At 42.6% G+C, this 14733-nt stretch overlaps 1 protein-coding gene across 3 annotated transcripts; it reads right to left on the bottom strand.

Annotated features, from left to right (window-relative positions):
- Positions 1–1404: 1404 nt before the first annotated feature.
- On the bottom strand, positions 1405–14683 carry zdhhc5b (zinc finger DHHC-type palmitoyltransferase 5b). Of its 3 annotated transcripts, none has more exons than XM_017473777.3 (12): positions 14544–14683; positions 9808–11102; positions 9605–9726; positions 9321–9478; positions 9070–9242; positions 7155–7257; positions 6932–7023; positions 6727–6841; positions 6305–6413; positions 5898–5998; positions 4044–4795; positions 1405–3081 (listed from the first exon to the last, which is right to left on the bottom strand). In XM_017473777.3, the coding sequence occupies exons 2-12, from the start codon at positions 9942–9944 to the stop codon at positions 2976–2978; spliced, it is 1968 nt and encodes a 655-aa protein (XP_017329266.1). In that variant the 5' UTR covers positions 9945–11102; positions 14544–14683; the 3' UTR covers positions 1405–2975. The 3 variants fall into 3 exon arrangements, with proteins under 3 accessions (XP_017329266.1, XP_017329267.1, XP_053538214.1); XM_017473778.3 differs by having other exon boundaries at positions 14144–14666; XM_053682239.1 differs by lacking the exon at positions 14544–14683 and adding an exon at positions 11711–11828.
- Between the last annotated feature and the right edge of the window lie 50 nt (positions 14684–14733).

Genomic DNA, 14733 nt, shown 5'->3' on the forward strand with positions numbered 1-14733 from the left:
TCTCATAAACCCGTATGTTATTCACGACAGAACATAGAAAACGTATCAAATGTTTAAACTGAGCAAATGAACCATTTGATGGACGGAACACGTCTCAAAAAAATGGGCATCAAAAGGCTGGGAAAGTAAGTGTTAATAAAAAGAACCAGCTGGAGGTTAATTGGGAACAGTTCAGTAAGATGATTGGGTATAAAAAGAGAATCTTAGAGAGGAATGGTCTCTCAGAAGTAAAGATGAGCAGAGGTTCACCAATCTGCGAAAAACTGCGTCTACAATTTGTGGAACAAGTTCAGAGTAATGTTCCTCAAAGTAAAATTGTGAAGAATATTGATGAATGTCTCATCATCTACAGTACATATCATCAAAAGGTTCTGAGAATCTGGAGAAATCTCTGTGTGTAAGGGACAAGTGTGAAAATCAATATTGCATGCCCGTGATCTTCGGGCCCTCAGGCGGCACTGCGTTAAAAACAGGCGTGATTCTGTAATGGAAATCACTGCATGGGCTCAGAGACACCTCCGGAACTCATTGTCTGTGAACACAGTTCGCCGTGCCATCCACAAATACTGGTTAAAGCTCTATCATGCAAAATAGAAGCCATATGTGAACATGAACCAGAAACGCTGCCATCTTCTCAGGGCCAAAGCTCATTTAAAATGGACTGAGGCAAAGTGGGAAACTGTTCTGGGGCCAGACGCCATGTCCTCTAAACTAAAGAGAACTAAAGAGGAGAAGGACCAGCCAGCTTTTTATCAGCGCTCAGTTCAAACGCCTGCATCTCTGATGGTATGGGGGTGCATTAGTGCCTATTGAATGGGCAGCTTGCACATCTGGAAAGGCACAATCAATGCCGAAAGGTATATACAGGTTTTAGAGCAACATAACATATGCTTCCGTCCGGATCCCATCTTTACTTCTGAGAGACTCTGCCTCTCTAAGATACACTTTTTATACCCAGTCATCTTACTGACCTGTTTCCAATTAACCTAATAAGTTGAAAACTGTTCCTCCAGCTGTTTCTTTTTAGTAACACTTACTTTTCCAGCCTTTTGTTGCCCCGTCTCAACTTTTTTGAGATGTGTTTCGGCCATTGAATTCAAAGTTACCTTTATTGCTGTGGTATAAGAGGAATAAAACAACCTTTCCCCATCAGGATGTGATGTTATAGTAAAATAGCAAAACAACTTCCGCATATTAGTAGCAATGCCACGCCTCCCCTTTGTTGATACTTGTCCTACAACAGCATGCCCCGTCTTGTTTTATTCCCTTACACCATTAATAAAAAAAAAAAACTCTTTAAAAAATATTACAAACTACACCTTTAATTATACACGTGGAAGAATCAGTGCTTTACATTCGAATGTATATGTTCATTCTGTATTTTAAAGAAGCGAAACAGTATAATTTCAGTGTAGCAATATTATTTATTGTTCTGTTGGAAATGTGTCGGCTCACGTGAGCCAGTGTCACCCGCATTAAAGGAATAAGGACAGGTAGAAAAAGAAGAAAAAAAACCCTCCACCGTTTGAACTTAATCCTCTTGTCCTGTTAAATCGTGCAGATAAAGTACAGTTAAAAAGGCTTCATAAGGCCATGGTGGAAATGAGAAAAGGTTTTTAGTAAAAAATACTTGTGTGTGTCACTGCATAAGCTCGTTTACGTTACACTGACCGGTCACTGGTCTTCAGACCTCAAAGCTAAAATTAAATGTCACGCTTACATGTCCTGTTTTCGCCTCTCGCTCACACACACACACACACACACACACACACACTTAGCAGAGTCTCTGAAGAGATTCAAAGCTGGAATGTGCTCTAGTAGAATAGTTTGAGACATCAACAATTGTTTCTCTGCTATTTTCTCATGCTCATTCACTCACTCACACACACACACACACACACACACACACACAGAGCAATTCAGCTTGCAAACCTCAAAGTGATGATGGTCAGAAAACATCTCATACTCCAGCTCTGAACTGTAACCACTCACTATAAAATAAGAACATGAAGCGTTCCCCCGTCTCAGTGGCGTACTGGGCACCCAGCATGTATGAACTCGGGACCAGAGCGCTCTACTCTGGCAAACGATTTTGAAATGGCTCCTTCCTGATTGATAAGACAAATAAGAACCAAAAGGAACCTTTTATCTTGCACAAAATATCTCGTACAGCATCCAGATGGTTTTTTTCCCCCCCATCACAAAACATTTTGTGCTGTAAATAATTCAGATGTTACATTCACTTGTATTTGCCCAGTGTGCTGTCTGTCAAAAGCACGTCCCTGACTACACTTGTCTCTTTGGCTGTGAACTCGGGTTCTGATTGGCTGATGCAGCCGTCTATTATATCCAACAGCAAAAAAAAAAAAAAAAAAAAAAAAAAAAAAAAGCAGTGCCTACGTGCTACTATTATTGGCATTCCTATTTCATATTCAATAAATCTTACAATATACTGTATCAGTACCTGTATAAAATAAAATTAGGAGAAGAAACAAAAATAAAATAAAAAAATACAAAGAAAATTAAAGTCCAGAGTACGAAGGGAAAACAACTTGTGATTTTGATTTCCACTGGAGTCTGTGAGCGATCGTTCGTACAGCAAGGTTAGCAACTCCGGTCTGGATTGAACAGCCTTCGTGGATGTTAAACGACTCTTTAAATATGTTTAAAAAAAAACAAAAAAAAACATGGACATTCATGTAGCATTATACGCAAGTCTCAGAAACTCGAGCCAGGCTCTTTATTCACTAATCCACGTTTTAAGCGTTCTTCCTCCAAAGCTGGATCAACGATGAGTTTATTTGTTTTCCGATCTTTTTTTTTTCCCCCTTCTTCCTTCGTGTCGTCTTTGTATTTAGATTTTTATTTACTATTTTTTTGCTTACATGGATGATCTGCTCTCTGGTCGTCCTCGTGACAGAAGACGCGAGTGAATCCTGTGTGTCGTTTAAAAAAACAAAACAAAAACGAAACACTCATACTGAAATCTCATAGGTTGTTCCTCCGACGCCGCTCACTTTCTTCACGCCACCGCTTGGTTTGTGCGCGTGGGTGCTGTGATTGGTCAGTCTCTGCCTAGAGCTGGATGATTGAACGGAAAGAGAGAGAGAGAGAGAGAGAGAGAGAGAGAGAGAGAGAGAGAGAGAGAGAGAGAGAGAGAAGCATAAGTAAAGTAAAAAAAACAAACAACAACAACAACAACACGTTGTTGTGTCAGTGTAAGTTTAAGAGCAAGGGCTCGGTGATACATCGTGCTCATCATTTCATGATATTCAATTACAGTGCCTTGAACAAGTATTCACACCCCTTGATCTTTTCCCACATGTTGTAGTGTTTATACATCACCATAAAACAGTCCATAATACTGAAGGGAGAGTGAATACTTGCGTAGTACACTAGAGTCATTAACAGTATTAAAGCATTAAAAATTCAGCTTTTTTTTTTCTTTCTCCAAGATAATAGTTCAAAGGAAAAAAATATACAATTCTTCTACCTAACCCAATATTAAGTTTCCCCAATGTTTTGCCTTTTCCCCATTACAACAGTGGGTATCATACATGCAGGATGGGATTGAAACATGCATGTTTTATCATAAAAATTTACACACACACACACACACACGCACACATGTTTATAGTCACACACATACAGAATGAACAAAGAGAGACAAACCTTAGCACAGACACCGAGTCATCCTTAATGGTCACAAGGCAGGAGAAGTGAGGAAGAGGCAGGAAGAGAGGAAGATCGGAAAAGAGCAGGCAGATAAAAAATAAAGGAGGAAAAGGGAATGGTAGGACAAGACCATGGCAGACACACAGGCAAACGAAGAAGAGGCAGCAGAAGAGTGGAAATAATATGTAGCAAGAAAGATATCACATTACTGATCAAAAAGAGAGAGAGATTAACCCAAAAAACACAGAGCACCAAACCTCAGCAGGGACACAGAACTTTACCATCATTAAAGGAGAGACGATGTGGGGGGAAGGGGGGGTGGGTTAGATCAGAAAAATGGAACGGCATTATCTGTGGGCATTACTCACTTTGACGTGGAAGTCCCACCCCCTGTGTTATTTGGGCATTGCCGTAACTCCGCTCCACCTGTGTAGGATAACGATTTGCCCAAAGGCGTGATTCCTGGGGCGGGGCCAGGAGACGGTGAACCCAAAGAGCAAGCGCGAGGAGACAGGGGCGGAGCTCGGGAAGGGGGCGGGCTCGTGGGGCGCAGGAAAGGTCTGTTGGGGGAGGGTCTCAGAGGAGCAGGGCAGGCTTGGAGCGAGCCCTCCCTCTGCTGAGCAGACAAGAACGGTGAGGTATAACCCATGAGGGGCGGAGCTGCAGGAGTAGAACCGAGCGAGCGCGGGGGTGCCGGCCTGGGCGGGGACAGCTCGGGAGCGGCCGATTCGAACTCCGGACTCTCCGAGGGCGTCAGGAGACTGTCGTAGGACAGGCTGCCGTTCCGTGTCTGATTGGCCAAGCTTTTATAGCTGGTAGAGGTCGTGCCCTCAGACAGCAGTGGCCCCAGTGCATTGTGGGTCTGAGCAGAGCGGATGCTGGAGGAGCACGAAACCACCGCAGAGTGTAGGAGCGTGTCAGTGAAGGAAGGATAAGACCGCCCTCCGAGAGCAGAGGGCCCACCCAGTCCCCCCGAGCCTGCTCTGCCTCCCTCCCCTCCCCCTCCTGGTCGCCACCCAGCAATCCCCCGGCCCGAAAGACTGGGCTCCGAGCGATAGCTGGCGTGCCCGGTTGACAAGGGGACGGAGGGCGACTCTGTCACACTGTCCCCCCGATTCATCTGAGAGAAAGACACACAGAAGGAGACAGTGTACCAAACGCTCCAAACAGCAGCAGCAACACGGGGGAGGTTTAAACATGATGTGAAACAGGAACAAACACTAAACCCAAACCTAATGGATTCACACTAGTAGTGGTCGTAGTATAAATGAGACGGGACACGACAGAAAGGGGTCAAGATACTGTTTTAATTGTGTGCGAGGAAAACTACAAAGGCAAGCGATAGATTGAAGTTATAAAGGACGCAATGTGGAAAATATCGACGTAAGAAACAATACGTTTGAATCCATTAATCTGAATGGATTTAATGTGTGGAATTTGGGTGAAATCATGACTATTGTTATTGAAGAAATAATCCTGTGCTACTGTTTGTGTGTGTGTGTTTGTATATAATCACATGGAAGTGAACCCTGCTAATCAAAGCACAATCACAGCCAGCGATTACAATTAACCCGGTTTATTTGTTCATACCTGTGAAAGTAAAGATATAACACGGCTTAGCGGCCATCTTGTGCACGCGTTCAGTGTTTTCGTGCCGCCTGATGTCCGTTATTCGGCAGCGTGCGAGCAGTACATCGCCTTAAAGCCTAAAAATGCTTTGTAAGCATGATACAGAACTGCAGACGTAAAGCGGAGAGGAAGAGACATGTTCTCCCACATCCTGTCTGTAAGACGACGACAGAATCGTTTCGGGAAATTCTAACATCAAGAGTTGAAATTTTGTTCTTTTACAATGTTTTGGTTTCACATCATGTTAACCAAAGGGGCAGGAGAAGAAAAGCAGAACCCGACCCTAAAGACTTAAAGAAACATGTTCATAGGCATTGGCACAGCATGACACAAATATAACCACAGAGCAAAACAACACAACACAACACACACACACACAGCAGCACACACAGCAGCACACACAGCAGCACACACACGCACACAGCTACAACTTACTCGATGACGGTTAGCCACAGATTCATTAGGAGATAAAACAAAAACAAACACAAAGACATGAAGAGTCAGTGTGTGTGTGTGTGTGTGTGTGTGTGTGAGTGAGAGTGAGTGAGTGAGAGTGAGTGAGAGAGTCAGTTCACATCTGCACACTTTCCTACCTTGTGTGTGGAATTCGTGTGGTTTTTTCCCGGACTGCTATAGGACGGCCGATATTTATATAATGCAGGTGTGGGTGGAGCTTCACTCAGGAGACTGCTCTCTGATTGGAAGATATTGAAACCAACATGAGGGAAATAACATATATACACGTATATACACATACATACATATATACATATACATATATATATACACACACACACACACACACACACACACATACATATATATATATATATATATATATATATATATATATATATATATATATATATATATATATATATATATATATATTTAAATATAAAAAGAAACATACATAAAATGATGTGAGACCCTAATTCACAGATTGAATTTTATTACTGGATAAGGATCCAGACTGTAACGGTGCGGTTACAGTACTGACCTTCGTTGTGTGTGTGAGGCAGCCCTTGGTATCTGTGCTCTGGTTTGGGAGGTGGAGGCGCCTCAATGTCTGTAGACTGACTTTCCATGGCCTCCAGACTGCTCTTAGACTAGAACACACACACACACAACTTTATTCGTGCGTAAAACGAAACGCTGATCACGTTAACAAGATCTCTCAGATGAGGTATGACACACTGCGGTAATATTTAATAGGCTAAAACCCTCAAAAAATCTACATTCACCAGCCATAAACTCATGCACAACAGTATCTAAAGTTCGCACTGAAAAACAACCCAAAACAAAACACCCAGAGAGGCAGTTGTGTACAGGCAGATAGGCCTTGCTCATGAGAGAGGTCAGAAGAGAACAGCCAGACAGCCAGTCGAGAGTCCACAAACTTTTGATGGGTAAAGTACATACCTGTTGGATCCCGTTGTCCAGGACTTTAGCAGCGAGCTGTGCTTCGGAAAGTTGAGGCCGCAGAAATGGAGGCTGAACCTGAAGGGCCTGGGATTCCCTCAACCTCCCGAGGTACCTACACACACAAACACACTCTCCTCAAGATCGATACTACATAAGATAAAATACATTTATAGAACTGTACAAAATAAATAAGCGTATAAACCTTGGAGCTTGGGAGCTACAGAGCACATGCGAGATGTTTTTACAACATCCGTGTGTGAATGGGTTAACGCCCCCTCTGAACTTCCCTGTAACCTGAAAAGAGTGGGGGGAAATGACAAAAAAAATACTTTACAGGTTTCGACTACCAACACATGCATAATATTCATACCGCCTAAATCTTCACACATATGAACACACACACACACACACACACACACACCCACCTGCTCGTTTGTTGTTCTTCCTCTGGCTACCAGCACAATGTGGAAGCCAGTGAGTCCTGCTACTGGGATAAAGAACAGACCTGCGATACACATCACTGCCATACTGAGGACTGTGTTAAGAACTTATAATCATCATTTCTTAAATTACTATGCAGAGTTCAAATAGAAAACTATTTTCCCGGGCAACATTTAAGAAAGTGCTGATGGAGACTAACTGTGCAGGAATACTGCAATAAACTACACTCTGTATTATTTACTATTTACTCTGTAAATGTGTGCATAGTTCGTTTGCGTCGGACTTTATTAGAGATCGACCGTTAATCGGTTTTACTGATATTCTTTTCCGATATTTAAGCATTGTTCCATAATCGGATATCGGGTTTGTAATAACGGATCCACCGATAAATAGCGCCGTCTTGTGGGCGTTTTGAGAATTGCGCGCAGGACCTCGATTGCAGCACTGAATCCGAGGGGAGACGAGTCAACCACGGTGTGCGCAGGTAAAGTATACTTGCTTTGGTTTAATTAATCTTTGTTTAACATAGCCATTTATGCACAAATTAGATGTGTTATATAAACGCTTGATATGTAGTTTAAGCAGCTTGGCGCTAAGAAATAGACAAACTCACAGAGTCATGTAATCTGTTTACCTTATCGAAGCTTTTATTTAAAAAAAAAACACTACAACAACACTATTTTTATTTTTTGCACTCTATCAGAAACTTATTTAATGGTGTATGAATAAGAGTTTATTTTTGTTTTGTATGCAAGGAGGAAGTGAAATTGACAAAATTGTTATAAATAAAACGGTTTGTTCAGTTCAGTGATGGTGTTATCACGGTGTCAAAAACTGGAATTTGAATGAAATATACCCTAAATATACTGTTAAAAGAGCTACACAAATAAAATCAAATTGAATCAGATCTTTTCCTTTGGAGGAATCAGTGCTGATTTTATCTTTTGGTGTTGTTTTAGTTCCTGCACTTAATTTAGCTAGCAATTGTTTCAGTTCCTGCTTTAATTTAGCTAGCAAGCGTTTCAGTTCCTGCATTTAGCTTAGCTAGCAAGCGTTTCAGTTCCTGCATTTAGCTTAGCTAGCAAGCGTTTCAGTTCCTGCATTTAGCTAGCAAGCATTTCAGTTCCTGCATTTAATTTAGCTAGCAAGCATTTCAGTTCCTGCATTTAATTTAGCTAGCAAGCATTTCAGTTCCTGCATTTAATTTAGCTAGCAAGCGTTTCAGTTCCTGCTTTTAATTTAGCTAGCAAGCGTTTCAGTTCCTGCTTTTAATTTAGCTAGCAAGCAATTTAGTTCTTGCATTTAATTTAGTTAGCAAGCGTTTCAGTTCCTGCATTTAATTTAGCTGGCAAGCAATTTAGTTCCTGCATTTAATTTAGCTAGCAAGCGTTTCGGTTCCTGCATTTAATTTAGCTAGTAAGCGTTTCAGTTCCTGCATTTAGCTAGCAAGCATTTCAGTTCCTGCATTTAATTTAGCTAGCAAGCATTTCAGTTCCTGCATTTAATTTAGCTAGCAAGCATTTCAGTTCCTGCATTTAGCTAGCAAGCGTTTCAGTTCCTGCTTTTAATTTAGCTAGCAAGCGTTTCAGTTCCTGCTTTTAATTTAGCTAGCAAGCATTTCAGTTCCTGCATTTAATTTAGCTAGCAAGCATTTCAGTTCCTGCATTTAATTTAGCTAGCAAGCATTTCAGTTCCTGCATTTAGCTAGCAAGCGTTTCAGTTCCTGCTTTTAATTTAGCTAGCAAGCGTTTCAGTTCCTGCTTTTAATTTAGCTAGCAAGCATTTGAGTTCCTGCATTTAGCTCAGCGACATGGCAACTCAAAAGTAAACTGGAGAACCGTAGCTCTGCTGCCTCAGACGCCAAATACGACTCGCTGACGCCTCGAGTTAAAAGGATACGTAACTCCAGAGTGCACTTCATCCAGCTGTTCGGTGTGATACAGGATGTACAGCAAGCTGAATCCAAACACTCCCATTATGTGTGCAGTGAGAGATAAAAGGAACAGGAAGAAATAGCGATAGTTCCGCCTCCCGATGCAGTTATTCACCCACGGACAGTGATGGTCAAACTCCTATAAATATTAAACAGACGTATAGGGATACAACGCGATAAAGTGCGTAGCAGAATGCGAAGGTGAAAGTGCGTGTACCTCGACACAGTTGTCACACACGGAGCAGTGTGAGCATCGGGGCGGTCTGTAGAAGCGGCACGTGGAACACCATTTCATGCGCACCTGAATGCCCCTCACCTCCACTGTCTTATAGAGAGGAGCCCGGAAATCATCCTCCTTATCTTCGTCCTCCTCCGCTGTGTGACACACACACACACAATAACCAGGAGCTCTTCAAATAACAACAACTAGTTATTAAAAAAGGGAAAAAAAGTTATATGTATTCTTTCTTTAATTAATATTGAACAAACACGAGTTTGTACCTCTGGGGAAGATGCCTGGGTCCATAAACGTAGCCATGCAAAAGTTGGCCAGGGTGAAGAGGAAGACCACGGCGTTGTAGACAGGAATGGAAGAAGAGAAACGTTCGGCCAGCCAAGGACAACTACGATCAGAGAAAGACGGACGCTACGGTCACACTTTTCCCCCCACGTTAACGTCATGAATGTAAAACTCAGAGACTTACGTGAAGCACAGGAAAAGCGTCGTAGCCCCAACGAGGAAGACTGTCGCCGCGGATACGGGCACATAGCGACTGGGACGAAAGCGCCGGGAAGGGGAGGGGTCTCCAAGAGCCCCGCCCACACCGAGACCCACAGGCATTGGGGAGAAAATGGAAAGCTAAAAGCGGGTGGGAGGGGTCAGAAAACGAGCGTTCGTGGTCCGCTTGCCGGGCTACAGGAGGAAAGTGTCGTCATTGTAAAAGCAACTTTTATAGTAACTTCAGGTGGAAAACAACAGGAATAACAACATCATAAAAAATTTAAAGCTTCAAAAATTCAAGGTGCACGCATCCAGAACCATTTCGTGAACACTCGCACAGACGAACACAGTGCAGGTGTGCTTATACATAAAAAAATACATACACAATTTATGATCTAACGAAACCGTGATAAAAATAGATTGACATTTTCCTCCGAAAATATACATATACGTATATGGCTTGAATGTGATACGATTTGGAAAAAAGAAAGAAAAACAATAATAATAATAATAATAATAATAATAATAATATTCGAGTGAAAGCTCTTTTAGTGCAAATCGTTTCTAAGCCCTGTGTTTCAGCGAGTAAAGGAGAGGCTGAATCAAAGCAGCCGCTGATGCAGGAAGCTCAGTTAACTGACTTTACAGTACTCTTTCTCAAGAACAAGGCATACGGTTCTAAGTACTCAAGTTACGAGGGAATGCGAACGCGAACGCACGAGTCGAACGCGAGGTAGGAACGACGGAGGGGTGCGTGCGTGCGTGGAAATAATGAGTTGAACAGAAAAGGAAACAATGGAATGAAAAATCTGCCACAGACTCTGCAGGAGCCCCGGCGCCCCGCTGGGACGGTCCGTCTAATAAAAGACCGTAATTATGAACACGGACGGAAATGGAGCTCTTGTGGTCTTCTGGCCTAAATGACAGCTCATACTTCTGGGGGAAAAAACAAAAAATGGTCTCTTTGTATAGAAATATCGCGAGCGCTCGAGTACGTCAGTATCCATATGAAGACGGCGAGGTCCGGAGTCCTTCAGAGGGCTGTACGTACGCACGCGACTCCCTCGCCTGTGTGTGTCTCCACTGGGGCGAGTGCGTACGTCATGGTGCCCGTGCGAGTCCAAAAGCATTCTAGCTCTGTTTTGCGAGCCATCAGGCCTCTCTTTGTTTTACGGGAAACAAAAAAGAATGGAGTTTATGAGCATTTCCGGAACGGCTCCCCCCCTTTCCCCCCCCCTCTCTCCTCTCGTCGTCCTACAAGCGGGCCGCAGGTCCAACCTGTGAGAAGCAAAGAAAAGTGACACGTTAATAAAATGATCATAAATAAGGAATAAAAGACGTAGCAGTGTGCCGTTACGGGAAAATAATCCATGACAGGCTGTTGTGATGATTTTTTTATTTGCATGCTTTATTTTCCTATAACACCATCCTCCTGATGTGCTTTATTCCTCTTATACCAAAGACGTTCCCTCACCAGCCTTTTCTCTCTCTCTCTCTCTCTCATGAAGTTAACAAGTAAACAAACAGAAAAAGCTCCAATTCCTCTGTTCCATAGAGGAAAACCTACTAACGGTTACAAAGTGCCGAGACTCCTTCCATTAACGCGAAATAAACAGCTCCTTACAGAAAAAAATATAAATTAAAAAATCATCGACAGTCTCAGAGTAGTACCTAGTTCATACGCCGTACGAGTTCCTCTAAATGTGTTGTTACTATAGAAACCATACCATATTAAAACAAGCGCAGATATAAACCTATTACTCTGATACAGGGCTGCTGACACAGAACATTAATCAACACCTTCGAAATTCCACAGCGCTGTGGTATTAAATAATATTAATAATAATAATAATAATAATAATAATAATAATAATATAATAACCCACTGTTTGTTTCATGCTCAAACTTGGTCAGAAGCATTTCGCAATTTTCGAATGTGAGAAAGGAACAGCCCTGGCATCCGTGTGTGTGTGTGTGTGTGCACGACGTGTTGAAACCTGATAGTTCGCCTTCTTCCTACTGTCACGTCTGACTCACCAGAAAAAGGGTGTGACCATGTGACACTCTGTTTATTTCACTCGCATTCGTCTTGATGCCGTCGATGCGCGTTCCTACGGCGCGGTCACTAAATGACGTCAAGCTGTTCACCGAAACAGGAAAACGTACCGTATGTATACATGTACACAGTTACGCACGAACATTTACCCCGCTCTACACCTCTAGATGTTATCACTGGCTTAACAGCTGCTGTCTGTATTGCCTCTGGTACGAGTGTATCAAGCACAGCGACACTATTTTGGATTTAAAACACCTACGTATCTACACAAACCTAATCAGCATCCGATTAGGCACGACAGCACTTCACAGTCTGTGTAAATCCTTGATTTGGTCTATTATAGGATTATTATTTGTCACGCAGTATGAGAACGTTTGGACCATGTGAGAACGTATGACGAACATCCTCGAATGATAAACCTGCAAATAAATGGCTCGTCGCGTAATGAGAAACGTTTTCAGTTAAAACGTTTTGCTTGCGTTTCACCATGTTAGCGTTGTCATGTGACCTTCGACGTCATCATGAAGACAAAACGCTTAAACAAGTTAATTTATTCGGGTATTGTTAAACAAGTCCTGTTTAACCAAAAGTTTAATACTTAAAAATAGCCAACGCTGTCTTAGGCGTTTTTTTCTTCTGAGCTCATCCGTAACGGTCCTGTTGCATCATGGGATTGTTTGACTCGCGTACCGTGCATACTGACATGAGATCCCTGCTTTTTGTGGTGTATCGGGAAAAAAAATTCGCCGATCGAGATGGCCCTTAAAACGGCCGAGTCTCTGATCAGTGTCCTGACTGCTGAACTACCGAGCCGACTGAGACGCACCTGAACGCTTCTCTATCGAGCGGGTAGGCTGAGACCTAACGTGAAGCCTCCTCTGAGACGGCGACGACGTCTGTCTGAACTGTCGCTGCTTCACACTTACGCCTCACGCATACACACTCTTACCGCTTTCCCACCACAGGAACTTTCGCCAGGAAATAGGGACTTTTCAAGGTACTCTGCGCATTTTGACCACAGGGACCAGGGTCTAAATTACATTCCGGGTACAATATTTATCCCACCGCGAGAGGTGGTACTTTTTTAAAAGCCAGGAACATTCTGGGGTGGGACTTGGGCGCCGAACATGCTGATTGGTTGAGTTTTTTCTTAAAGAATACGACCTGAGGAAATTGCCGTTTACCCTCTTCCACATACACGAGCTCACAGACGCGTACGATTGGCTAGGTTCGCCATGATTGACAGGAAAGAGCATACCGTCCCTCCTAATTCGACAGGACGACTAATTTTGCTCTCTGCGCTGAGGTTCGAAGTCGCAATCTCCTAACGCTTTTCTGTTCAGAACTCCGCCACTCTTCGGCACTGAATCAAGCCGTTAACGTTCTCAACTCACGACCAAAGAATTTCTTCTAAACCATGTTGGATTTGTGCTGAAAATCATACCGTGTGAAGGCATTCTTAATCGATCATGACGGGTCGAGATGTATATTTCTGGTTAGGACCATGTTTCTCAGCCATGTCTGAAAACCTTCTGTACCCGATACACTCGTATCAACGCATCATTCACTGTACAAATCAACATACTGGGCTATTTTCTGTAACTTTATACATACAGAATGAAGTACAGGGTAGGTTGAGTTGATCAATTACAGTCTGTAACACACTTCTTTCCAACGAAAGTGAATGAATCCTGTTTGTAGAACCACAAAAGTGGTGGTAGAAAGACTAATTTATCCATTAAAACAAAGCTGACATGGTGTCAAATAAGTATTAATTCAATATAAGAATGAACAGACGTTCACTTTACAGCATTAAGTCTTATTAATTACATGTTCGATGGGTGTGTGTGTGTGTGTGTGTGTGTTTATGGTTCTGGGTTGAAGGGAAGCTGAAGTGATGCTAATCTTCTCAAACTAATCCCCAGTCCTGTAAACAAAGCATTTTAACACACCACACGGAGTTTCTTTCAAAGTCTAACCCTTCAGAAAACACTTTTTTTTTTTTAAATGGTTCTCGTACACGTGAAGTGCGTGAAAAAAAAGAGACAAAAAAAGGAAAGACATTGAAAGAGAAAGAGATAGCAAAAAGTTTGTCGAAACACAGCGGAAAGAAACGGCCTGATACTACGAGCTAAACTAGCTAGCTGGGACACCTCAGAAAAATGAATTGTCTAGGAGAAAGACGGGGGGGGAACAAGGGAAACGTTCCAAATATATACATATATATATATCTACACACAAGACAAGATTTGATTCATCTTACGGTTTCAGTGTGTCCAGCAGGGCTTTATTCGGAGCTAAGAGTTAGAGCTTAAGGTCTTTCAGCGTAGGCCAATATTTCTGACTCGGCTAGCTAGTTTCAGCCAGCTAGTTTAGCGACTGACAGACGGACGCTTAAATCCTCTTGTTGTTTTCATCCGTGTAGTAAAGTAGCTTAAGCTTGAGCAGGTCTTCGACGTGTTTTCTACGCGTCACCTCACGAGTTTATGTCCAAAACAAAACACTAAACATTTCAGGTTAGAGGATTAGCCAGCTAGCTAATGTTACATCTGCAGTGCCGAGACTTATCGCTGTAATGTCAGTCCAGAGAGTATAGTGGAGTTTACTGCTTTCCCTGACAAATCGATACCTTCTGTAAGCATTATAAAGTGATTATAACGTACCTGGATGGTGTGTGAGGGAATAGCGTGAAAGCTCCAGCGTGTGTGTGTGTGTGAGTGTGTGTGTGTGTAAACGTCTCTGATGCCCGCTCCCCTGAGTTAACTCCTTACCGCCTCAACTTCCCATCGGTTCAGGTGTAAAATAACACACACTCCTGTCTTCACCACATTTCCACACTCTGATCACCATGAA

This window comes from Ictalurus punctatus, chromosome 8 (genome assembly GCF_001660625.3).
Source record: "Ictalurus punctatus breed USDA103 chromosome 8, Coco_2.0, whole genome shotgun sequence".
In the NCBI taxonomy this organism is placed as follows: Eukaryota; Metazoa; Chordata; class Actinopteri; order Siluriformes; family Ictaluridae; genus Ictalurus; species Ictalurus punctatus.